The following is a 23,674-nucleotide window of genomic DNA, read 5'->3' as shown; positions in this document are numbered from 1 at the left end:
GGCTCTATGCTTCTAAGGTCTTCGAATCATTGGTACCATTGGCCTACAAGGATTTGATCCTAACTGAGTCTGGCTCAGAATCTGGGGAACTTGTAAACTCTGAGGAGATTATAAACTCCACAGCTCTCTCTCTCTGTCCATGTCCTCTCCTGGAGCCCGTTTCATTGCTCTTCCTTCCTTTACTCAGTACAACGTCTGTGCTGCCCTTGCTGAGCCCTGAGGACGAGGAGGGGATATTGTGACTGCAACTCCTCTGAGAATGGTGTTCCTCCCAGTTCTCTTCCTGGTGCTGTGTGGTGTGGCCTTCCTCGCCGGGGTGCTGTTGAACGGCTATGTCCTTTTCATCGCTGGCTGCCGTGTGGAGAGGACGGCCAGTGCCGTGTGGTTCTGGAACCGGGCCATGGCCGATTTCATCTTTATCGTCTTCCTACTTCTCAAATTCACCTCCATCTTCATCCTGGACTTAGACTGGGCCAACAGCCTGAGCAGCACCGTCACCTCCCTATACATGTTCTCCAGTGCCTTCCTCCTCACGACTCTCAGTGCTGATCGCTGCATCCTCGTAGCACGCCCTGCATGGGCCTGGAACCATCGCACACCCCCGCTAGCTGTCATGATGGTTTTGGGCATATGGGCCCTGTCTCTTGGGTTCAGCTTGCGGTACGGTGATCTCTGGGAATCCCTCCTCTCACCTGCCAGCACCAGCATGAATTTCCGACTGGAGGAAGAGAGGGTGAAGGCTGCCGTTGTGATCCAGTTCCTGGTCGGGTTTCTGATCCCATTAGCCTTGATCTTGATCCCAATGTTCTACATCATTCTAGCTGCCAAGCCAAGAAGGAACAAGCTGATCCAATCCACCAAGCCACTCAAAATCCTTCTTGGCTTGATCCCGACCTTTTTCTTCTGCTGGCTGCCATATCACGTCTTCTCCTTCCTGCAGATCTCAACTAAATACCCTTTGTATTTCCTGGTCATAGAAAGCACTTTTGCTGGTGTCCTGGAGTATTTCAACAGCTGCCTCAATCCCATCTTCTACCTCACCATGGAGGAAGAGTTTCTGAGGTACCGGCAATGTGCACGCAACCCCCAAACCACCGACAACTCGGGGCCGGAACTGGCCTAATAGGGAAATGAATGGAATTTTCGATATTTCCATGAAGAAAGAATTCATTTCACTGGGACCCGTAGGTTCCTCTTGACCCCAAAGTTGTCTTTTTTCGCAATTATTATTTGGCCTTTTGCAGAGAAGAGCCACGAGAATTATTACAGGATTCGAAAACCTGCCTTGGAATGAGAGACACAAGCATCTCAATCTATTTAGCTTAACAAAGAGACGGTGAAGGGGTGACCTGACCATAGTCACCTACGTGGGGAACAAATATTTAATAATGGGCTCTTCAATCTAGCAGAGGAAGGTCTAACATGACCCAGTGAACAGAAGTTGAACCTAGGCAAATTCAGACTGGAAATGAGCGGTAAATTTTTAATGGTCAGAGTAACTGACCATTGGAGCAATTTCCAAAGGGTCGTGGTGGATCCTCCATCACAGGCAATTTTAAATCAAGTAGGGATGTTTTTTTTTAAAACTCTGCTCTAGGAATTGTTTGGGGGCAGTTCTCTGGCCCGTGTGAACTGGGAGGTCAGATGAGATTAGGGTGACCAGATGTCCCGATTTTATAGGGACAGTCCCGATTTTTGGGTCTTTTTCTTATATAGGCTCCTATTGCCCCCCGCCCCGTCCCGATTTTTCACGTTTGCTGTCTGGTCGCCCTAGATGAGATGTTCACACTGGTCCCTTCCAGCCTTGGAATGTATGAATCTGTCATTTTAACAAAATATATAGATTTTTGGAGATTTGGAGGCTTGGCAGACTCCTCTTTCTGAGCATCTCCCTCCCCCACTGAGCCACCCCCTCAGTGCTTCCCCCCCGCCCAAGAGGACAACTTCCTGCCCCCAGACAGAGTTCATGGGGGAGGGAGGGGAGGCGGAGCTGCACATGGTGTGTGTGTGTTGGGGGAATCAATTCTGAGATGCCGTATCTGATTCCCCCAGGACATAGGTAAGAAAGTGAGATTAAACCTTCCAGCTTCAATGCTAGGGTGAAATCCACAATGGCCTCCTTAGATCTGTCTCTGCCCCGAACCCCAGATTCCTCCCTGCCCCCACCACACAAAGCAGCCCCCAAGATCCGTCCCTGCTGCCCACCCCAGTCCCCAAAACAGCCTCCCCAGGTCTTTCCCTGTCCCCCCCATAGGTGCTGCACCCCCTGGCTTGAACTGGTTCCCATCATATACAGGGTTTACAGTTTGGTTCAGCGGCTCTCAGCCCCCTCACTGTACAAATTGTTCCAGAAATCCTGACCCCACCCTACTCCCCACAGCAGCCCCTCTCCCATTCCTCCCTGTCACCTTTTTCAACAGCCCCCACGCTCCACCCCAGAGGTGGCCACATCTCCGTGGGAAAAGACCCTATAGACCAGTGGCTCTCAACCTTTCCAGACTACTGTACCCCTTTCAGGGTTCTCCTTTGTCTTGTGTACCCCCAAGTTTCTCCTCACTTAAAAATTATTTGTTTACAAAAGCAGACATAAAAATACAAGTGTCACAGTACACTCCTACTGACAGATAATCTACTTCCTCGTTTTGCCATGTAATTATCAAATAAATCGGTTGGAATATAAATGTTGTACTTTCATTTCAGTGTATACTAGATAGCAGTGCTTTTCAAATTTGTTTTCTGCAGACCTAGTTGAAGAAAATTGTTGATGCCCGTGACCCAGTGGAGCTGGGAATGAGGGGTTTGGGGTGTGGGAGGGGTTTAGGGCTGGGGCAGATAGTTGGGGTGTGGGTGGGTGCGGGCTGCAGGACGGGGCTGGGAATGAGGAGTTTGGGAGGGGCTCAGGGCTGGGACAGAGGGTTGGGGTGCAGGGGTGAGGGCTGCAGGGTGGGGCTGGGAATGAGGGGTTCAGAGTGTGGGAGGGGGCTCTGGTCTGGGGCAGGGGGTTGGGGTGCGGGGGTGAGGGCTGCAGGGTGGGGCTGGGAATGAGGGGTTCAGAGTGTGGGAGGGGGCTCTGGTCTGGGGCAGGGGGTTGGGGTGCGAGAGAGGGTCAGGGTTCTGCTCTGGGGTGCAGACTCTGGGGTGGGGCCAGGGATGAGGGGCTTGGGGTGCAGGATGGGGCTCTGGGTTTGGGGGGGGGGCTCAGGGCTGGAACAGGGAACTGGGGTTGGGGAACGAGCTTACCTCGGGCGGCTCCTGGTCAGCGGCGCAGCACGGGTGCTAAGGCAGGCTTCCTGCCTCTCCTGGCACTGTGGACCACGCTGCGCCCCCCGAAGCATCCAGCAGCAGGTCCAGCTCCTCAGCGGAGCTGCGCAAGCTGCTCTGCGCATCTCTCGCTTGCAAGCACCACCCCCCTCCAGCTCCCATTGGTCCTTTCCCGGCCAATGGGAGTGCGGAGCCCGTGCTCAGGGTAGGGGCAGCGCGTGGAGCCCCGTGGTTCCCCCACCTAGGAGCCGGACCTGCTGCTGGCCGCTTCCTGAGCTCAGCGTGGTGTCAGAACAGGTAGGGACTAGCCTGCCTTAGCCGGGCAGCACCGCCGATGGGACTTTTAACGTGCTGACCAGAGCCGCCGCGACCCAGCGCCTTCCATTCCGTGACTCAGAAATGGGTCGCGACCCACAGTTTGAAAACCACTGGTATATAGAGCAGCTTAATCAAGTCATGGCCTGTATGAAATTATAGTTTCCACTGACTGCTAGTGCTTTTTATGTAGCCTGTTGTAAATCTAGGCAGATATCTAGATGGATTGAGGCCCCTCTAGTGGTACACGAACCGCTGGTTGAGAACCTCTGCTATAGACTGGTTTCCGAGGAGCAGCCGTGTTAGTCTGTATCCGCAAAAAGAACAGGAGGACTTGGGGCACCTTAGAGACTAATACATTTATTTGAGCAGAAGCTTTCGTGCTTTTCTTTTTGCTGTAGACTGTTATCCAAAGGCCCAGGGCTGACAATGGCAGTAAAACCATCTGGCCAGTAGATAGCAGCATATGTGCAATTCAGGTCTTGTCCTACACGGGGGCTGGTCCCAGACGATACATTATCACACTGACATTTACAGGGTAAGGGGCCTATGGACGCAGGGCTGGACTAGCAGGGGGCTGCAGGTCAGGAGTGAAAGGCACCGACAGAGCTAGGGGAGGGGGGAGCCCAGGGCTGGTTTAGCACCTAGAAGGTAGAAATGAGGTTGAACAAAGGGGGCGGCTGAAGGTCATTCGGCGAGGCAGCGTCTAGAGGATTTTCTGGTCATGTGGATTTAAAGCCAGCCACGAGATGCTAAGACAACGACCTTTACCTGTTCAGCGCCTGTAACCCAACTCCCGGTCGGCACAGACGGTGCCGAACGACTGAAACCCAGCTGGCCTCTGGCACCTGCAGATAGCAACAACCTGTTAATTTCTCGCCGTGTGTCCTCAGTGCCCCAGGCTGGCTCAGGGGTGCAGGGAATGGGACATGGGGCCTTTCCCCTCTAGGGAGCATTAGCTCGTATCCGGCCCCAGGGCAGGGACTGGCTGGCTCACGGGGGAGTAATGGGACATGGGGACTGTCCCCTCTAGCAGGCGCTGGCACCGATCCAGTCCCAGGGTGGGGACTGGATGGCTCAAGGGGGTGGTGAATGGGGCCTTTCCTCTCTAGGGGGCACAAGCATTGATCTAACCCTGGGGCAAGAGACTGGCTGATATCAACATTGCTCCATTGGACTTAATGGGGCCAGATCCCCATCTGGGGTCAATCGGCTGAATCTCCATTGGTGTCAGTGGGCCAGATTCAAGACAATGAAACTGTCCTGATTTGGTCTACCTGGGTAATGTAGCTTATGTGCCACCAGCCATAACACCTTCATATGTTTACAAGCTGCCCTTTAGCCCAACAAAACATTGGCAAAAAGTTGAGTCTGAGATTTCACTTGCAGACAAAACCAAGTCTGTCACAAGCGGCTGCTTATAATGCTTTACCTGAAAGACTGTGTAAACTCAGTGACTGTTAACTCTTTACAAGATCCAGCTATGTGAACAAACCAGACCCTCATATTTCATCTGAAATCCCCAGCTGCTGGAGGCATGTGACTGGGGAAAATCTCAGCCCTCACTACCACAAACAAACAATCAGGTTTTAGCCCTCATAGTTTGAGATGAGGAGCTGGAAAACATGAATCCAAAAGAACCAGAAATCCAATAAAAGGACCTCAAACCCATCATTATTATTCAAATCTCATGATTTTTAAGCCAATCTTGTGATTGGGGGGGGGCTGAGCTCATGATTTTTCATCCTTTCGGGTTGGTGGCAGGAGCCGGTTGGAATTTGCATCCCATGGGAAATTCTGACAGTTCCCAATTTTCTTTCATCCAAAGCTGAAATTTCAAATTTCAAAATTCCCCCAAACCCAGTGTTGTTTCAGAAATAGCAAAACCTGACAGGTGTTTGTCCAACCTGGTCTTAAAACCCTCCAGTGACGGGGATTCCACAACCTCCCTTGGGAGCTGATTCCAGAGCTGAACTGCCCTGAGAGAGTTTTTCCTAATATCCAACCTCCACCAACCTTGCTGCAGATTAAGCCCATTGCTTCGTGTCCTACCTTCAGTAGACATGGAGAACAATTGATCCATGGCCTCTTTATAACAGCCCTTCCCACCACTGAGAACTGTTACCAGGTCCCTCCTTAGTCTGGGAAACGGATGTATAGACTGGTGACTACTTTCCCCAAGGTCACGCAGTCAGCCAGGGGCAGAGGTTGGAATAAAACCACGGTCTCCTGAATCCCAGTCCAATATATAACGGTGTACATTTTTCACAGTGAGGGCAATTCAACATTGGAACAGTTTACCAAGGGTCATGGTGGATTCTCCATCATTGGCCATTTTTAAATCAAGATGGGACTTTTTTTTCCCTGAAAGATCCACTCTAGATCAACTACAAATCAATTCAGGACAGTTCTCTGGCCTACGTTACAAAGGAGGTGAGACTAAATGATCACAACGGGCCCTTCTGGCCTTGAAATCTATGAGTCTATGAAGATGTAATTTATTTAGGCTGGGAAGGATTCAATTTTTATCGGCCATTGTCGGTAAGCGTCAATTTCACTGCACACACACCAAAACATATTTTCATCCATAATCATTGAAATTTACAGATGGTCAAAGTAAGAAAAACCCCACTTGTGACCTTCTTTGAGTTTGGTTGAAGGCGATTTACTTTGTATATTCTGTCATGTGATGTTGATGATTTGTGTTTGAACGGTTATAAAGCTGTGAATCCCATTTGCTACTGCTCTTAAATAGTTATTGTCTCACCTCCCTCCCCATAATTCCCTGCGATTGTGAGAGGTGAAGTTGATCAAAAACGGTCTAAAGAGTGTGCTTAAAAACAAACGATGTTATAAACCAATAAAATGTGAATCCTGCCAACCCTCCTTTGATATTAATGATATAAAAATCAACACAATCAAGACAAAATAAAATGCTTCGGCCTTAACATTTTGATAATTTTGCTTCAAAAATTCCGACAAAAATTGACACCCCCCGAAACGTCTCCATGTTCTCAAATCCGTGTTTTCTGATGGGAAGCTGTTCCATTGGGAAATTATGAACCATCTCCCTTGGCAGCGCTTCAGCCATCACCTGCCTTCTACCAGTTGGGCTCCGTCGACACTGAAGCTGGAAGTGAGATTCTCAATTCGGGGAGACACTCCCCCGCCACCCGCTAGCAGCGTAGCCCCAGCAGTGTGATCCTGTCCCAGACACTAGGTACATCCTCAGGGCAGCCAGCCCCTGCAGCTGTGGCTAAATCGTCTATTTTAAGCATGCTACCTCCATCGAAGCTATCTCAGGTACATCTACCCACACTAGGAATTACACTGAGGGGGACAGGGCACCCCGGGACCCTGTCTTTTTCTGGGAACTCTTTGTCCTTTTGAACCAAATTTCAATTTGAGTCGATCCAAATATTTTGATTTGATCATTTCAATGTTTCATTTTAAATTTTGACCATCTGAAAACATTTTTTTTTAAAAAACACAAGTTATCCTAAATTTAAAAAAGAAAAAAGCATTTGGGACCAGAAAGGTGGAATTTTCACTTTGGACATTTTAAAACATGAGCTGGCGACAACTTTGAAAGTTTTCTTCCAAAACTTTTTTGAGTCAAGAAACTCCAAAAAACTGAGTCATTCACACGAAGACTTACAGTTTTGATGAATCTGTCTCCTGATCCCCAACATAGACAGATCCTGAATGAGATCAGAGCCCTCCATTGTGCCCGGGACTGCACAGACCCACAGTGAGTGACGGTCCATGCCCCATTGTGCTTACAGTCTAAATAGACAACAGAAGGATTACTACCCCTATTTTATGGATTAAGAAATTGAAGCAGAAGGCGAGAGACAGTTTCAGAGATTGGCCTTAGCTCACACACACAAGGAAATAATGGGAGACCTGGCAAATAGAATCCAGGAGTCCTGACTCCTCACTCACCCTGCCCTAATCCACCAGCTTCTGGTCCCTTCCCAGAGCTGGAGATCGAACCCAGGGGTCCCAAGTCCTCCTCTCTCAGCTAGTCCGTCTGGTGCTCTGCGACGCCTCCATTGCACCCGATCCCTCCTCTTCCTCAGCCAGGGCCCTGCGGAAGATGCCCAGGAAGGAGCCCCTCCGGCGCCCCCTGCTCCAGACGTACCCCACCAGCCCATACAGCACAGGGTTGAGACAGCTGTGGAGGTAGGCCAAGGCGTTGGCCAGCTTAAGCGCCACGCCCCAGACCTCTTTGTTCGCCTGGTACGTGCTGAGCAGCACCAGGATGTGATGGGGCAACCAGCAAACAAAGAAGAGAGCCACCACGGCCAGCACCAAGGCAGAGGTCCGCCGGGAGCCCTCCCAGCTTCTTCTCCTCAGCTTCCAAGTCAAGACCACGTAGGATGTGGCAATGATGGCGAAAGGGACCAGAAACCCGCCCAGGAACCGGCTCAACCTCAGGGGCATCTCGGCAAAAAGCCGCAGGTCTCTCCGGTAGACGCAGAAGGACTCCCCGTGTCTGGTCTCCACGTCCCTGAGCACCAGGTAAGGGACGCTGAAGCAGATGGCCAGGAACCAGGCCCCAGCGATCAGCCAACACCCAAGCCGGGGCCTGCAGTGGTTCCGGACCCAGACGGGCTGAGCCACCAGCAGGCAGCGGTGGAGGCTGATGAGGGTGAGCACGAAGACGCCGGCGAAGACAACCAAGTAGCGAGCGAAGGAGTGGAGCTTGCAGAGAGCTCGGCCGAAGGGCCAGCGGGACCTTAAGGCCTCCTGGACGATGGCGGGGATGCGCCCGGCGGAGAAGAGCAGGTCGGCCACGGCCAGGTGGAGGTAGCAGGCCGAGGGGAAGGTGGGCGGCCCGGCCCGGCCAGCCGTGGTGATCCAGATCACCAGCCCATTGCCGGCCAGGCCCAGCCCCAAAACCAGGGCGTTGGTGCCGATGGCGATGTGCCGCATGGTGTCCTCCACAGCCCCCGTGGCGTTGGGGGGAGCACAGGAGCCGTTCATGGCTAGGAGGCGAGGGAGGGTACTGGGGCGGGGGGGCGGGTTGTGAAAGAGGACCAGTGAGACATTGGCCACAGGACCCCCTCATTCCCCCAAACTGCCACCTCTCCTCTGGCCCCAGCCGCCTCACACCTCCACCCATCCCCCACCTCCCCCAAATCCCCCCCTTCCCCTGGACTCCCAGTCCCTCCTGCTAACCCCCAAGTCCCCCCCACCCCACTGCTCCATGCCCCTGACCCCTCATCCCCCAGCTCCCCAACCTCCTGGCCCCCTCATTCCCCCATCATGCTGCTCCTCCCCCCAAACTCTATCCCCCTCCCCCATCCACACTCCCCCACCCGCACCCCGGTCCCGGAAGAGGTGTTGGGAAACCACACGGCTCTGCGGTCTCAAAGTTGCCACCACAACTTCCCCGCTTCGGGCCTAGATTACCAGATCCTGACCCCAAGGGTGTGAGCCCACCCCTGCCCCCACCCCTCGCTGGAAGGGGGCACCGCCCAGTTGTTCAAAGTGCACCAGTGCACAAAACCCGGGAACTGCCAGGGGACGAGCCTGTTATAAGAGCTCTAACCACTAGACCCCACTCCTCTCCCAGAGCCGGGAGTCCTGGCTCCCAGCCACCACCACCCCATGCTCTAACTACTAGACCCCACTCCTCTCCCAGAGCTGGGAGTCCTGGCTCCCAGCCACCATCACCCCATGCTCTAACCACTAGACCCCACTCCCCTCCCAGAGCCAGGGAGAGAACCCAGGAGTCCTGACTCCCAGCCCTCTTTGCTCAAAGGGAATCAAAGCTTACCTGGCTATGTATTGGGTGGGCACCAGGGGAGCGGAGTGACCTTTTCCCCTATCACTGCCGGAGCAGTCAATAGCCCGGAGCAGCTCAGCTCCCTCGTGGGGTTGGGTCCCGCGTCTGAGCCGCTCCTCTGAGCGACGGGCACTTCCCCTTCCAGAGCTTGGCGGAAGGACCCAGACTACGATCTTGGTTCCCACCACAGCAGTTTCCCAACCTGCACTGCACAGGGCAGATGGCCTCTTGCAGATCCCTGACCTGGCCTTGCCCTGCGCAGATCCCACCTTGTCCCCGAGCTGGATCCCAGTTCCTCTTCCCCCTGCCCCATGCCCTGTGTAGATCCCAGCTCCCCACACCACCGCCTCAGCGGACCCCACTGGCCGATCTAAGACCAGCCCATTTCTGGACCCCAGCAAGCAGGTGGCCAGCAGCTCCCCTTGCCCATGGCTCTGCCTGCAGCAGGATGGGGATGCAGGGGGGAAGTGTTCGAACACCAGCTTGCAAAAGCGACTTCTGGGCTCATCTCACCGCTGCAGGGTGTTGCACAAAGCCAGTGTTACAGGGAAGCGGGGCGGGGCTGTTGTAACCGACGCTGGTCCTCGGCGTGTTGCTGGGAGCGATGAGCTGGAGAGGTCAAAGCACGGAATACACCACTTCCCTCCCAGAGCCAAAGATAGAACCCAGGAGTCCTGGGTCCCAGCCTCCCCCCCCCCAACCACTAGACCCTACAACCCTGCCAAAGCTGGGCAAGAACCCAGGAGTCCTGGCTCCCAGCTCCCCCTGCTCTAACCCACTAGCCCAGGGGTGGCCAACCTGTGGTTCCAGAGCCACATCCAGCTCCTCAGAAGTTAAGATGCGGCTCCTTGTATATGCACTGGCCCCGGGGCTGGAGCGACAGGCGCCAACTTTCCCGTGAGCCAGGGGGTGCTCACTGCTCAACCCCTGGATCTGCTACAGGCCCCGCCCCCACTCCACCCCTTCCCGCCCCTTCCCCTGAGCCCGCCGTGCCATTACTTCTCCCCCCCCCCCGAGCCTCCTGCACGCCACAGAACAGCTGATCGGGAGGTACAGGGAGGGTGGGGGTGGCGCTGATTGCCGCGGCTGACAGTGGGTGGGAGGTGCTAGGAGCAGGGGTGGGGAGCTGATGGGGGGCTGCTGGCGTATTACTGTGGCTCTTTGGCAATGTACATTGGTAAATTCTGGCTCCTTCTCAGGCTCCTTCTTGGTCAGGTTGGCCACCCCTGCAGTAGACCCTACAACTCTCCCAAAGCTGGGGATGAAACCCAGGAGTCCTGCACCCCATCTCTGCCCCCAACCAGTAAACCCCTCTCCCCTCACAGAGCTGGGAATAGAATCCATGAGTACTCCTTTTCTTTTTGCGAATACAGACTAACACGGCTGTTACTCTGAAACCCGAGCTATATTGATTTACATCAATACAAGATCTGGCTTGTTCACTCCATGCCCCCACTAGATTTGGGGAATCAATTTCCCAAACTAGTGATTTTCAGTGTCTCCATGGCTGGGGAGGGGGTGCCCATCTTGACACCACTTACAGGGGCCAGGTTTTCCGAGAACAATAACCCCTGAAAAGCACTTTAGAAAGCAGAGGTCTGCAGCCCTTCGTGTTTTGATAAGAATCTCCTGCAATGAAGACACAGAACTTGGACTTCTGCAAAAACACAGCTCTAGAAGGAGAGATCATTGGTTCATGCACTTTGTCAGCAGAACAGAGCATCTTCTCTATTTCAGATATTTTCTTTTAATAAGATCACTGTTCTGGATATTAAAAACCATTGATAGACCTACAACCATGAGGTTATACAAGCAGACAGGAGCCTAGAACCCCACCATTAAATCAGTTTTACTACATTGACTGGCTTTAGAACTGACGACATTCTAGAACAAATGGTATCTGATCAGGTTTTAACATTTTGAGAGCACAGAAGTTTCTAGAAACAGCCAGAATTCTGGAACCCACAAGATACCACAGAGTTTTAAATCATTCATAAATCATGATTTTAGAACTAGTGAGAAACCTAGACCCCACAAGTCCCTACCTGGCCTTGGCACATTGAGAGATCTGGAACCCATGGGATATTATGCTATGCAAAACTATTTGGACATATAAAAAATACACAGGGTTGTAGAGCCAGCCTGTAATCTAGAACCCATGGGATCCTATAGAGATTAAAACCATGTGTAGACATGGCACCATCTGGGTTCTAGAACCAAACAGGGAACTGGAACCTTCTGGACCCTACTGGGTTTTTTTAAACACACCAGGAAACATAGAACACACACGATTATGGGGCTAGCTAGGAATCTAGAACCCAAGGGACTCCATTCAGTTTTAAAACATCGAGACACCTGGAACTCATGTCCAGAATATCCAAGTCTCTAGAACCCACAAGATTCCAAGTTTTTCTCCATTTCCATGGTGTCAGTTTCTGGCCCATGTCTCCTACTAGATTCTGTTCCAGACACAGCACTACTGAGATCCTCATCAAAAGGTGCTTTGACCAGAGCAAACAGAGACATCCTTGCCACCTGCTGGAACGTCCCCCCTACAAAAAGGTAGAGGACTGGGGTGAAACAGACGTTGAAGCAGAACATGATGATGGAAATGACCAGGAAGCTGTCTGTCACTGACTGCTGCACATTACTGTAGAACATCAACCCATAGTAGAGGTGGTAGGGCAGCCAGCAGAGGAAGAAGGACACTCCCGCAGCCACCATGACTTTGAAGGGTTTCCCCCTCTGTGCCAGCCCTTTCTCCTTCATCTTCAGCCCCACGCGGACATAGCAGCCCACGATGGTGCAGAAGGGCAGCAGGAAGCCCAGCAGGAAATGGACTGTGAAGACGGCTGGGTGGATCCGTCTCCCCGGGTCCCGCGTCTCGGCTCCATTCCTGTCCCTGGGGAGGGTGTAATTACTGATGCAGATGATCCTGCCCGCATTCACATGGGTGTCCCAGAAAGCCAGGTCGAGAGTGCTGAGAGCGAAGGAGGCCAGCCACACACCTGCAGCCAGCTTCCATGCCTGGGCCACAGTGCGGTGATGCCGGGACCAGATGGGGTGGCAGGTGATTGTGTAGCGATCCAGACTGATGAGAGTGATAAGGAAGACAGAGGAGAACATGTCCATAGAGAGGCAGACATTCAGGAGCTTGCACATGGCTGTACCAAAGACCCAGTCTAAATCCCGGAGGATGTAGATGGCGAAGAAGGGGATCAGCAGGGTGAAGAGGAGGTAGCAGGAGACCAGGTGGAGGAACAGGAGCGTGGTCACCGTCCTCCTCATCTTCAGCCCCAGCACCCACAGGTACAGCCCGTTCCCCACCATACCCACTGGTAAAGTGGTGAAGAGCAACACGGCTGCAGCCAGGTGAGTGGCCCTCGTGGTTGCTGGGGTCTCGTTGGAATTCGCCCCAGTAGTTGGTGGGAGAGTCATGTTGCCTCGGTCCATGGTGCCCTGGGGAGAGACGGAAGAGGGGTTGGAAGGGATGACAGAGAAGAGGAAAAGGGGGAGGGGAAGAGGAAGAAGGGAGAAATAAGAGGGGGTTAGGAAGGCACCGTTGGAACAGACCTCTCTGGAGTGCCCCAAGGGTTGGTCCTGGGGCTGGTTTTGTTCAATATCTTCATAAATGATCTGGAGGATGGTGTGGATTGCACCCTCAGCAAGTTTGCAGATGACACTAAACTGGGAGGAGAGGTAGATATGCTGGAGGATAGGGATAGGATACAGAGGGACATAGACAAATTAGAGGATTGGGCCAAAAGAAATCTGATGAGGTTCAACAAGGACAAGTGCAGAGTCCTGCACTTAGGACGGAAGAATCCCATGCACCGCTACAGACTAGGGACCAAATGGCTCGGCAGCAGTTCTGCAGAAAAGGACCTAGGGGTTATAGTGGACAAGAAGCTGGATATGAGTCAACAATGTGCCCTTGTTGCCAAGAAGGCCAATGGCATTTTGGGATGTATAAGTAGGGGCATTGCCAGCAGATCGAGGGACGTGATCATTCCCATCTATTCGACACTGGTGAGGCCTCATCTGGAGTACTGTGTCCAGTTTTGGGCCCCACACTACAAGAAGGAGGTGGAAAAATTGGAAAGAGTCCAGCGGAGGGCAACAAAAATGATTGGGGGACTGGAACACATGACTTATGAGGAGAGGCTGAGGGAACTGGGATTGTTTAGCCTGCGGAAGAGAAAAATGAGGGGGAATTTGATAGCTGCTTTCAACTATCTGAAAGGGGGTTCCAAAGAAGATGGATCTAGACTGTTCTCAGTGGTAGCAGATGACAGAACAAGGAGTAATGGTCTCAAGTTGCAGTGGGGGAGGTTTAGGTTGGATATTAGGAAAAACTTTTTCACTAGGAGGGTGGTGAAACACTGGAATGCGTTACCTAGGGAGGTGGTGGAATCTCCTTCCTTAGAAATTTTTAAGGTCAGGCTTGACAAACCCCTGGCTGGGATGATTTAGTTGGTGTTGGTCCTGCTTTGAGCAGGGGGTTGGACTAGATACCTCCTGAGGTCCCTTCCAACCCTCATATTCTATGATTCTATGAAATAGATGTTTTCCCTCACTGAAGCAGAAGAGCAATCACAAGATCTATTCCTCAAGATGGCTAAGCCAGGGGACCCCCTGCCACTAGACACCGGTGCCATTAACTCAAGGTACCTCCCACCACTGGACACGATCAGGGTTAACCCATGGGACCCCCTGCCACTGAACACAAGAGATATTTACCTGTGGGTCTCTGTAACAGGGTGCCTGCTACCTGAGTGCCCCCTTGTGGCCAGAGCTCACTCTGCAGCACCCTTCCTCACTGCTGGAACTCACTGCTACAAGACTGGATGGCAGGTGGAGAGGGGAAAGGAGGACAATGCAAGTGGGAGGAGCAGAGAAGGGGAAAATAGTCTAGAGGGTCAAACACAGAACCACACAGAGAAAACGATGTGGCTCTGATCTGGATGTTTGGCTGACTCAGGGGGTGCGGAAAGGGACATGGAGAGTTTCCCCTCAGGGGATGCTGCATCCAGCAGAGCTGCAGCAAACACCGGTATACAATAGGAGGAGAACAGGAGGCTGAGAACCAGGCAGAGGAACCCCTGGCTGGTCACCGTGCTCCTCATCTTCAGCCCCAGCCCCCGCAGGTCCAGCCCCCTATGGCAGGATTATGGCAAAGAAGAAAACTCGCAGCTGTGAGCTGATTTCCCCTCCCACCTTCCCTGGGGGTGGCCAGAGATGGCTCCCGTGCTGGCACGGGGGTCGATAGCAGTGTCAGGGCCGGGGAGATCCTTGGCATAGGAGGGAGGGACCAAGTGGTTGGAGAAATGGGGGCAGACAGAGATACAGGGACCCTCATGCCTCAGTAGTGGAAGAACAGTATCTCCTTCACCACCCAGCTAAAGACAATCCACTTTATAAACAGAATAGAACCCAGGAGATCGGGCTACCGGCGCCTCCCTCCTGCTCTAACCACTAGACCCCACTCCCCTCCCAGAGCCAGGTAAAGAACCCAGGACTCCGCACTTTGTAGATCCCCTGGGGTCGCCAACTAGACCCCACCCCCCACAGTTCACCATTGTTGTCGCATACCGTGCAACTGGGGGCTCTCTTTTCCCAGTCGTGTTGGGCTCCCGTCGGGGGTCTCTGGGTCCCAGCTCCGTGGCCAGGGTCTGTGCAACGGACGTGCCAGGGAGAGCTCCGAGTCACTGAGGGTTTTAAGCTAGAAGAGGAAGTGGCAGCCTTTCCATGAATTCCTTCACCAAGGGACTTAGCAAGAACATGTAGGTGAAACAGGAACCTTCACTTCTCTTTTCTCAATGCCCAACCACCCCACCGCTCAAACCACCAGACTCCACCCACTCCCAGAGTTGGGGATACAACCCAGGAGTCCTGGCCCCCAGGCCACCTTGGTCTAACCTACTAGAGGCCACTCCCCTCCACCCCAACAAACTCAGACAGAGCCCAGGTGTCCTGACTCCCAGCCCCCTGCTCTAACTACTAGATCCCACTCCCCTCTCAGAGCTCGGGAAAGAACCCAGGAGTCCTGACCCTCAGAACTCCCTGCTAGGATCTAGAGCTGGTTTGAGTTGGTAATAGCAAATGTCTGTGGCTTCTAAGTAGATTTAGCAAAGAAATTCATTTTCAGACTCAACGAGGGGCTTCTGCCCATCATCTTGACTCACCTCAGCAGGGCAGGACCCAGCGCAGAGAGAGACTCAGATGGTCTGTGTTTGCCCAGCAAAGCGTCCGTGAGTCTGTGCTTTCCTGGGTGTTGAGGTCTCTCCCCTTAACTCTGTGTCTTCTACACGCTCCGCCTCTGTTTGCTCTCAGAGATAGAGAAGCTGCAACCCATAAATGGAAATGATCATTTGGACCCTGTCTTAGCAAAGAAACCACCTAAGAAACTGCCATTGCTTTAAAACTAGCCCCCGCTTCCCTGACAGAGCCAGGGATAGAACCCAGAGCCCTGATTCCCAGCCCCCCAGCTTCTCTAACCCCCGAGACCCCACTCCCCTCCCCCATCTGAGGCTTGAACCCAGATATCCTGAGTCACCCCTCCCCTGCTCTGACCACTAACCCTGAGGCCTCAATAGGGAGCAAGAGCCTTCCTCTCCCAAAGCTGCAGTAGGGGTCTGGGTGCTGGGGCTTCCCCCATCCTGCCCGGTGCTTCTGCTGGGGAGTGGTCTTGGCATGCAGGGTTTTCCCCCGCCTTGCCCACCCAGTCCTTCTGCCAGGGCTCTGGGATTTCTGCCGGGGTGCGGCATCCATTTTTCTGGGGGCTCCCAATTGGCCATAGCCCCTGGGCACAGACCCCATCAGCCCATTGGATAATCCGCTACTGCCCAGCCAGGCTCCTTAGGCAGGTCGGGCACGGAGGGTCAGGGATGCGCAGAAATGTGGGGTCCAGCGGAACCCCCAGGCAGACGCGTGTCCAAAGGGACTAGAGCTTCAACAGGGCTCTCAAAGAGGCACGTGTCCCAGAGACACGGTCACAGTGGCTGGCATGAGTGCGGCCGGGCTGGCGGCCCGGGGTTGGATGTGAGTGTGCAGAGAGCAAAGGGATGATGGATTCAGGGGGCCGCTTGCAACCAGGTGCTGCAGACGCTGAGCTCAGAACTACCCAAGGCCTGGGAGCCCGAGTCCTCCCACAGCAGATCTGCTAAGGGCACTCCTGCCGCCGGGCCTGCAGAGAAACCTCTTCCTGTCAGACCCGGTGAGCCCAAGTGCTCTGAAATCCACCCGCCCGCTCGGCTTGGCTTGAAATTGGCCGTCTCTGAGCAAGGCCCGGGGCGGAGTGAGTGGAGCAGGTTCAGAGGGTCGTGATCCGGGGCCCTCAGTTTAAGCCATATGAAAAGGAGCCGTTCTTAATTTTTTCACACCGCTCTGAAAACCAGTTGCAGCCTCGCATTGACTTGGAAAGTGGCACCAAGCCGCAGGGGCTCTGCTGGAGTCTGCGGGAGCAAAGGGCGGTCGTTCGATTGCAGGTGTCACGAGATGCAGCCCCCTGATGATGAGCTGCTGTTAATATGCACACATTGCATTGAATCCCCCAGGCGGGGGGGCAACTGCCTTGAAAACCGGCACTCAGCTGTGAAGGCGGGAAGGGGGTTTGTGATGCAATTTTGGGTCATTTGGTCCAGGGGTTCCCACGATATGGCCCCCCACATCCCTGTTTGCACTGATTGAACATTTTCAGATGATAGCAAAGAGGCCGAACTTTGGGAAACGCCGAGCCTGGACGGCCCCTGAGCTCAGCTACGCAACAGGACTGAGGGCCGGTGCAGCCGGATAGCAAAAGTGAGTCCGCTCCTCAAGCTGGTCACACCTGTGTTTAATAGCAGTTCACACCTCTGCGAGCTACGTCTTCCACTGGAAATTGAGGGTGAGTAATACCCACGTTGAGCTGACACGTGGGGGCCTAGAGGCACAGCCGCTGCTGTTTCGATCTCAACATGGAGATGTTTGAGTTCTTGTCCCTATTATCAGCTTTGACCTGGTGTCTTCAGCCACAATGGGGCTGAATTGGGACCACAGATGGCATGTAAGTCCTGTGCCAATAACCGATTCTTTGGGTCTCTGGTTGCTCTGAATAATCGGTGGTAATGGGGATTGGAGTCCTGGACTGATTTGGAACCCAGGAGTTTCGAGAACTAGCCACATATCTGGAATTCATGGCATCCTGAAACATATAAGTGCTTGGATCCCTTGAAGTACTAGACCAGGTCAGGTCTGATTGGGTTTCAAGCCATTGTCACACCAGGAACTCAAGAGGTTCAAGACCTAGCCAAATATCTAGAACCAATGCGTAAGGCTACGATGTTGTCATGGATATTTTTAGTAAAAGTCACGGACAGACCATGGGAAATAAACAAAGTATCGTGGAAGCTGTGAGCTGTCCCTGACTTTTACTAAAAACATCCCTGACAAAATGGGGAGGGAGGAGGGTCCAACACCCTGCCCTCACCCCTCGCAGTGGCTGGAAGCTGCAGGAGCCCCATTGCCCAGTAGCTGGGAGGGATCCCCCTGCCACCCTGAGGGGCTGGAGCTGTGGGGGTCCCCCCGCCCACAGCCACTGAGCAGCTCCGGGGTCCCTCTGCCACCAGAGGTGGCAGCTGGGAGCTGCGAGGGGCCCTGGTTGCTCTCAGCAGCTGAGACACTTCAGGGGGGACCTTTGCCAGCGGTGGTGGCTCGGCAGCTCAGGGGTCACCGCCAACCACAGTGGCTGGGCAGTTGCTGGAGGGTCCCCTGCCTACCGCGGAGTCCCCCGCTGCCGGCAGCGGCGGGTCAGCTGCAAAGCCCCCAGTGTCACTGACATCACTGAGTTACGGTTTCCATAACCTCCGTGACATAATCTTAGCATTACTCATGTGATACTAGTCTGTGTGTGTGTGTGTGTGTGTATTACACACACACACACACACATTTAAAAACCCATTTGTACACCATGAGGTCTAGACATTTGAGTGGGTCTTGAATTTCTTGGGTTCTAGGTCTGCCAAAGTTTTTTTAAAACCCAACCTGGTCCTATGTGGTCTAGGGCAGTGGTCTCCAAAGTGGGGTGCGTGCACCCCATGGGGTGCACAAGACAATCCCTGGGGGTGCATGGTGGGAGGAGCTCTTCTACGTAGCAGCTCTTCCACCTTTTTTCTTCAGCAGCATGCCTGCTGCAATTTTTTTTCCTGGGGGCGCATGATCAAAAAAGTTTGGAGACCACTGGTCTAGGACATCATATATGAGGTTGAAAACTAGAATGTCCTAGACCAGATAGGATCTGTTTGAATTTTTATACTTTGGCAGATCTAGAACACAAGGGGTTCAAGAACCAGCCAATTATCTAAAATACATAGGAGTTTATTGGCTTTTGAAACATACAGTGGCTTGGAAAACATGATGCTCTAAATCTAGCCCACATCAGATCAGTTCAAATTCAAAACATGGACAGACCTGAGACACAAGATGTTAAGAACTGGCCAGGATTCCTAGAATCCATGAGAGCCGACTGAATTTTGAATCAGCGAGAGGTGTTATCTGTCACAGTTGGCACGTGGTGTTTATAAAATATGTCAGAGCCACCCCACAAAATGTACAGAATCTATGTAATTCAAGCAATGCCCGGGGATAATTATTTATTATTATTCTTTATTTCGGTAGTTCTGGGAGGCCAAATCCTGAGCCAGAATCCCACTGTGCTAGGCACTGTACAAACAGAGTGAAAAGACAGTCCCTGTCCCACAGAGCCCACAATCTAAGGAGATGCATGGGTAGAGACCTGGGGTGGGACACAGCAGACATGAGTTTGTTCCCGGTTGTGCCACTAGAAAGACCGAAGTTTCTACTGGGTGACTTTGGCCAAGTCACTTCCCCACTATGTGTCTCAATTTCCCCATTTGTAAAAACTGAAAGACTGCTACTGACCTCCTTGGAAAACTTCTTTGAGCTCTACTGATGACAAGCATTAGAGAAGAGCGAGATATTGCGACTGTAATACACAGACTCTTCTATAATATAAAAATTTTATATAAAATATAATATAAAATATAAAATCATTTATATTTTAAACCATTTGGAAATCTAGACCCATGATGAAACATTAAGGAAACAATTTGGAACCTGTTGGATTCTATGTGGTTTGAAAACACTGTAGAATCCAGTGATGTCCTAGATCCAGTTGGGAATCTAGAACGCATAGACTTTGAGTTTGAACACACTGAGCGGCTTACAAGAAATGAGATTCCAGAGCCAGCTAGTGACGTTGAATCCAAGAGAGTCAATTAGGTGAGAACACATTGAATGATGTCAAAGAAAGAAGATTCTGGAGCTGGCTACTGATCTGGTGCCATTGATGACCCATTGAGCTTGAAAAAATTGAGTGACCTAGAACTCATGGAATTCTGGAGAGAGAGCAGGGAATCTAGAATCTAGAACCTGGAACCCATTGGGATTTAGGACCAGTAGGAATCAAGGAACAAAGGGGATGCAAACTTTTCAACTCTCCCTCAGTCTGAGCATCTTCAGGCCATAACCTGTTTTGTGTTCTCGACCTCTGACCCCTGTCTTCCACTAGACTCAGAGACACTGCTGCCGAGATCGTCGACAAAAGCCGCTTTGACGAGAGTGAGAAGAGATGTCCTGAAGACCGGCCAGAACTTCTCCCCCACAAAGAGATAGAGGACGGGGTTGAAACCAGCATTGAAGCAGGACATGAAGATATGAGTGACAAAGAGGGCGCCTGATGCTGACTCTGTCACCTTCTTCTTGTAGAGCTTCAAGCCACGGTGGAGGTGGTAGGGCAGCCAGCCGAGGAAGAAGGAAACCACCACGGTCACCATGACTTTGAAGGGCTTCCCAGGCCATGCCAGCTTCTTCTCCTTCATCTTCAGCCCCACACAGATATAGCATTCTGTGATGGTGCAGAAGGGCAGCAGGAAGCCCAGCAAGAACTGGACTATGAAGACAGCTTGGTGGACCCATCTGCCCAGGTCCTGCATCTCGGCTCCATTCCAGTTTCCAGAGAGGGCATAATTATTGGTGCAGGTGGTTCTGCCCCCGTCCAACACCCGGGTCTCCCGGAAAGCCAGGTAGGGAGCGCTGACACAGAAGGAGGCCAGCCACATGCCCACAACCAGCTTCCCAGCCTGGGGCACAGTGCAGTGATTCCAGCACCAGATGGGGTGGTGAGTGAGGGTGTAGTAGTCCCGGCTGATGAGTCTGAGAAGGATGATAGAGGAGAACATGACCACAGAGATGCAAGTATTGAGGATCTTGCACATGGCTATGCCGAAGACCCAGTGGAAACCCATGAGGAAGGAGACAATGAAGAAGGGGATCAGCAGGGTGAGAAGGAGATGAGAAAAGGAGTACTTGTGGCACCTTAGAGACTGTCTCTAAGTACTCCTTTTCTTTTTGCAAAGACAGACTAACACGGCTGTTACTCTGAAAGGAGATGAGAGGAGACCAGGGAGAGGAACCAGAGCATGGTCACCATCCTCCTCACCTTCAGTCCCAGCACCCACAGGTACAGCCCATTCCCCACCACACCCACCAGGAAGGTGGGGAAGAGCAACACAGCAGAGGCCAGGTGAGCGGAGGTCATAGCTGCTGGGGTCTGGCTGGAATTTGCCCCAGCAGTTGGTGGGAGAGTCGTGTTGCCTCGGTCCATGGTGCCCTGGGGAGAGAGAAGAGGGGTTGGAAGGGATGACAGAATAGGGGAAAGGAGAAAACGGAAGAGCAGGAATGATGAAATAACAGAGGGGGTTAGGAACACACTATTGGACAGGAGGGATAGCAGACGTGCGAGGAGTGCGGAATGAGGACAGTCTGATAGGTCAAATACTCAGCTATGCTGAGAATGCCATGTCTCTGTGATCTGGATGATGGGCTGGCTCAGAAGGGTGGGGAATGGGACACGGGGCATTTCCCCCTAGCAGACGCCAGCTCCAGTACGTCTCCAGGGCAGGGACTGGCTGGCTCAGGGAGGCAGGGATCGGTGCTGTTGACTTCTAGCATGCGGGAGCTGGTGATGGTGGAAGTGACTGGGCCAAAGTCACCCAGATGGCCAGTGGCAGAGCCAGGAATAGTACCAAGGCCTCCTGAGACCCAGCCCTGGTCGCGATCTACCCTGCCTCCCTACACAGTGAGCTCTCTTGGGAAGGGACTCCCTTTTTGCTCTGTGTTTTACAGAACCTTGCACAGCAGGGCCCGGGGCCAGGACTGGGGCTTCCAGAACTACCTGAAATAAAATATAGTAAGTAATAATCATTGTTAGAGAGCTTATTCCTTCACTCTCTCACTTCCCTGGTCCTTCTCTCATGAACAGAGAGCAACAATACCCGAAGTCCGAAGGTGCAAACAATTCAACGTTTATTGGGGTGAACTTCCAGCAAGCTTAAATCCAAGTTCCTTTCTCCTTATTTTCGAATCCCAACTTACTTCCTGTTTGCCCCTAATTTATATAGTAATAGTCTTAGCTATACCTTCACCAATCATTCTACTGAAATTTACCTAAGCAATCCTAACATATTGTAACATAATTAGCTAACCATTTATATCCCACCACCTTAATTAGTTTACACCCAGCAAAATTAATTATACAGCAGACAGAAACAATCACAGAACCAGACAGAGACCATGTAAATAAACAACAGCAAAGTGGGAACTATAATGACAAAACAATACAGAAGTGAGGATTTCACAACTACATCTCTAAAGACATAAGGGTTTCCCAGCTGCGTCTGTTGATAAGTGAGTTCTTACCAGACAGAAAACTATCAACCTAAATTTCCTTTTACATCTTCTAGGCTCTTCCCTTTCTCTGGAGGTGATAAATCGGATCACCTTCTGAACAGCCCCAGGTTGACTAGTTTGGAATGTGAGGAGGTGATCGGTCGCTTCCCAGCTTGGGGCTGCCCCTGCTGCTTAGCCAAAGGCCTTAGCCTAAGAACAGGGCCTCAGATTGTCATGGGGAGAAACGGCCCTTACACCGGCAGACAGTGATTTTGATTCTTTCTTTTATACCTCAATAAGGCATTGGTGAGTTTCCTTGCTTGTAAAGTCCCTCTGGAACACAACCAAAGCTTGGATGGGTCATTCAGTCCTTTGTTCAGAGCTGCAGTTTGCAGAGAAGTTACTCCAGAGGTCGGAAGCAGGATTGAAGACAAAATGGAGAAGATGCAGCTGCCTTCTTATATCCTGGGTACATCCTCTGTCCCAAACACAAGTTCCCAGCCTGGGGGTATGGAGAAGCTCTTGGAGTCCCCTGCCCACAGGCATGTTCCTACAAGTCCTGCTGACTCAGAGGCGAACCCCCGGCTTCTCTCAATGTGTTTACTGTACAGCTGATCGAACAGACTAGGCAGTGCTAATGCCAATCTGTCTGGGGGTTACACCGAGACACACAGCACAAGTTGGAGCTATCAATGTACCACACATATTTATAACTCATCATTCAAAGACGACACATACATATAAACAAGCTTACCATATTTAGCAAATTATTCCTTTTCCACTGATACCTTCCATGGCATATGTGGTCTGATTCATGCAAATTTGTAATATTGGTATCCATAATATTAGAAGTGATCACCCACATTCCATACAGCTTGGACGTTACCTCTTCACCACCCTGAATGTTCACGGGCAGGGGGTTTCTTTGGAGCCGCTTTTCATTCTGCTGGCTTGCTCTCCTTACCAGCTGCTGTTAAGCTAAGCCAGAGATTCCCCACACGAAATATCCCAGTGAGTGTGCCACGTGGTGTTTCTAAATTATGTTTGAGTTGCCCCACAAAACTCACAGAATTTATGTAGTTCAAGGAACGCCTGGGAATGATTATTTATTATTATTATTTATTTCGGTACAGCTGGGAGCCCCAGTTCTGGCCCAGGACCCCACTGTGCTAGTCGCTTTACAAACACAGAGCAAAAAGACAGTTCCTGTCCCCCAGAGCTCACAATCTAAGGAGATGCATGGATAGAGACCTGGGGTGGGAAACAGCAGGCATGGGTTTCTTCCCAGTTGTGCCAGGGGATGGACCGAAGGTTCTACTGATATATTTGGGCATTAGCTTTCGTGGGCTAAAACCCACTTCATCAGGTGCAGTGAATGTAAAAAAAATGGGAAGATATATTTCTTGTAGTGACTCATCCATTCCCAGTCTTTATTAAGGCCTAATGTGATGGTGAACATCTGCACATCTACCAATGTGATATATGCCATCATGTGCCAGCAATGCCCTTCTGCCATGTACATTGGCCAAACCAGACAGTCTCTATGCAAAAGAATAAATGGACACAAATCACATGTCA

General features: G+C 52.0%; 4 protein-coding genes across 4 annotated transcripts; 1 reads left to right on the top strand and 3 right to left on the bottom strand.

Moving 5' to 3' along the window:
- Positions 1–259: 259 nt before the first annotated feature.
- On the top strand, positions 260–1,123 carry LOC140902433 (chemerin-like receptor 1). Its single transcript, XM_073322495.1, has one exon. The coding sequence runs from the start codon at positions 260–262 to the stop codon at positions 1,121–1,123; it is 864 nt and encodes a 287-aa protein (XP_073178596.1).
- Positions 1,124–7,596: 6,473 nt separating this feature from the next.
- On the bottom strand, positions 7,597–8,565 carry LOC140902966 (N-formyl peptide receptor 2-like). The gene has a single exon (XM_073323547.1). The coding sequence runs from the start codon at positions 8,563–8,565 to the stop codon at positions 7,597–7,599; it is 969 nt and encodes a 322-aa protein (XP_073179648.1).
- A 3,190-nt stretch (positions 8,566–11,755) lies between these two features.
- Positions 11,756–15,682, bottom strand: LOC140902965 (probable G-protein coupled receptor 33). Its single transcript, XM_073323546.1, has 2 exons — positions 15,556–15,682; positions 11,756–12,829 (listed from the first exon to the last, which is right to left on the bottom strand). Exon 2 carries the CDS (start codon positions 12,821–12,823, stop codon positions 11,756–11,758), a length of 1,068 nt encoding a protein of 355 aa, XP_073179647.1. The 5' UTR covers positions 12,824–12,829; positions 15,556–15,682.
- A 4,202-nt stretch (positions 15,683–19,884) lies between these two features.
- On the bottom strand, positions 19,885–21,032 carry LOC140902864 (probable G-protein coupled receptor 33). Its single transcript, XM_073323447.1, has 2 exons — positions 20,810–21,032; positions 19,885–20,711 (listed from the first exon to the last, which is right to left on the bottom strand). The coding sequence occupies exons 1-2, from the start codon at positions 21,030–21,032 to the stop codon at positions 19,885–19,887; spliced, it is 1,050 nt and encodes a 349-aa protein (XP_073179548.1).
- Between the last annotated feature and the right edge of the window lie 2,642 nt (positions 21,033–23,674).

Source organism: Lepidochelys kempii, chromosome 24 (assembly GCF_965140265.1).
Source record: "Lepidochelys kempii isolate rLepKem1 chromosome 24, rLepKem1.hap2, whole genome shotgun sequence".
Lineage (NCBI taxonomy): Eukaryota > Metazoa > Chordata > Testudines > Cheloniidae > Lepidochelys > Lepidochelys kempii.
The sequence above is the reverse complement of the archived record's forward strand: the minus strand, read 5'-3'. Positions and strand labels throughout refer to the sequence as shown.

Bases quoted from the DNA above. Each gene is read 5' to 3' on its own strand.
- LOC140902864 (XM_073323447.1), bottom strand. From the start codon at position 21,032: ATGGACCGAGGCAACACGACTCTCCCACCAACTGCTGGGGCAAATTCC. The intron at 20,712-20,809 runs CAGAGTAACAGC...CTCATCTCCTTC, and splicing joins GGTCTCCTCTCATCTCCTTT to TCACCCTGCTGATCCCCTTC.
- LOC140902966 (XM_073323547.1), bottom strand. From the start codon at position 8,565: ATGAACGGCTCCTGTGCTCCCCCCAACGCCACGGGGGCTGTGGAGGAC.
- LOC140902965 (XM_073323546.1), bottom strand. From the start codon at position 12,823: ATGGACCGAGGCAACATGACTCTCCCACCAACTACTGGGGCGAATTCC.
- LOC140902433 (XM_073322495.1), top strand. From the start codon at position 260: ATGGTGTTCCTCCCAGTTCTCTTCCTGGTGCTGTGTGGTGTGGCCTTC.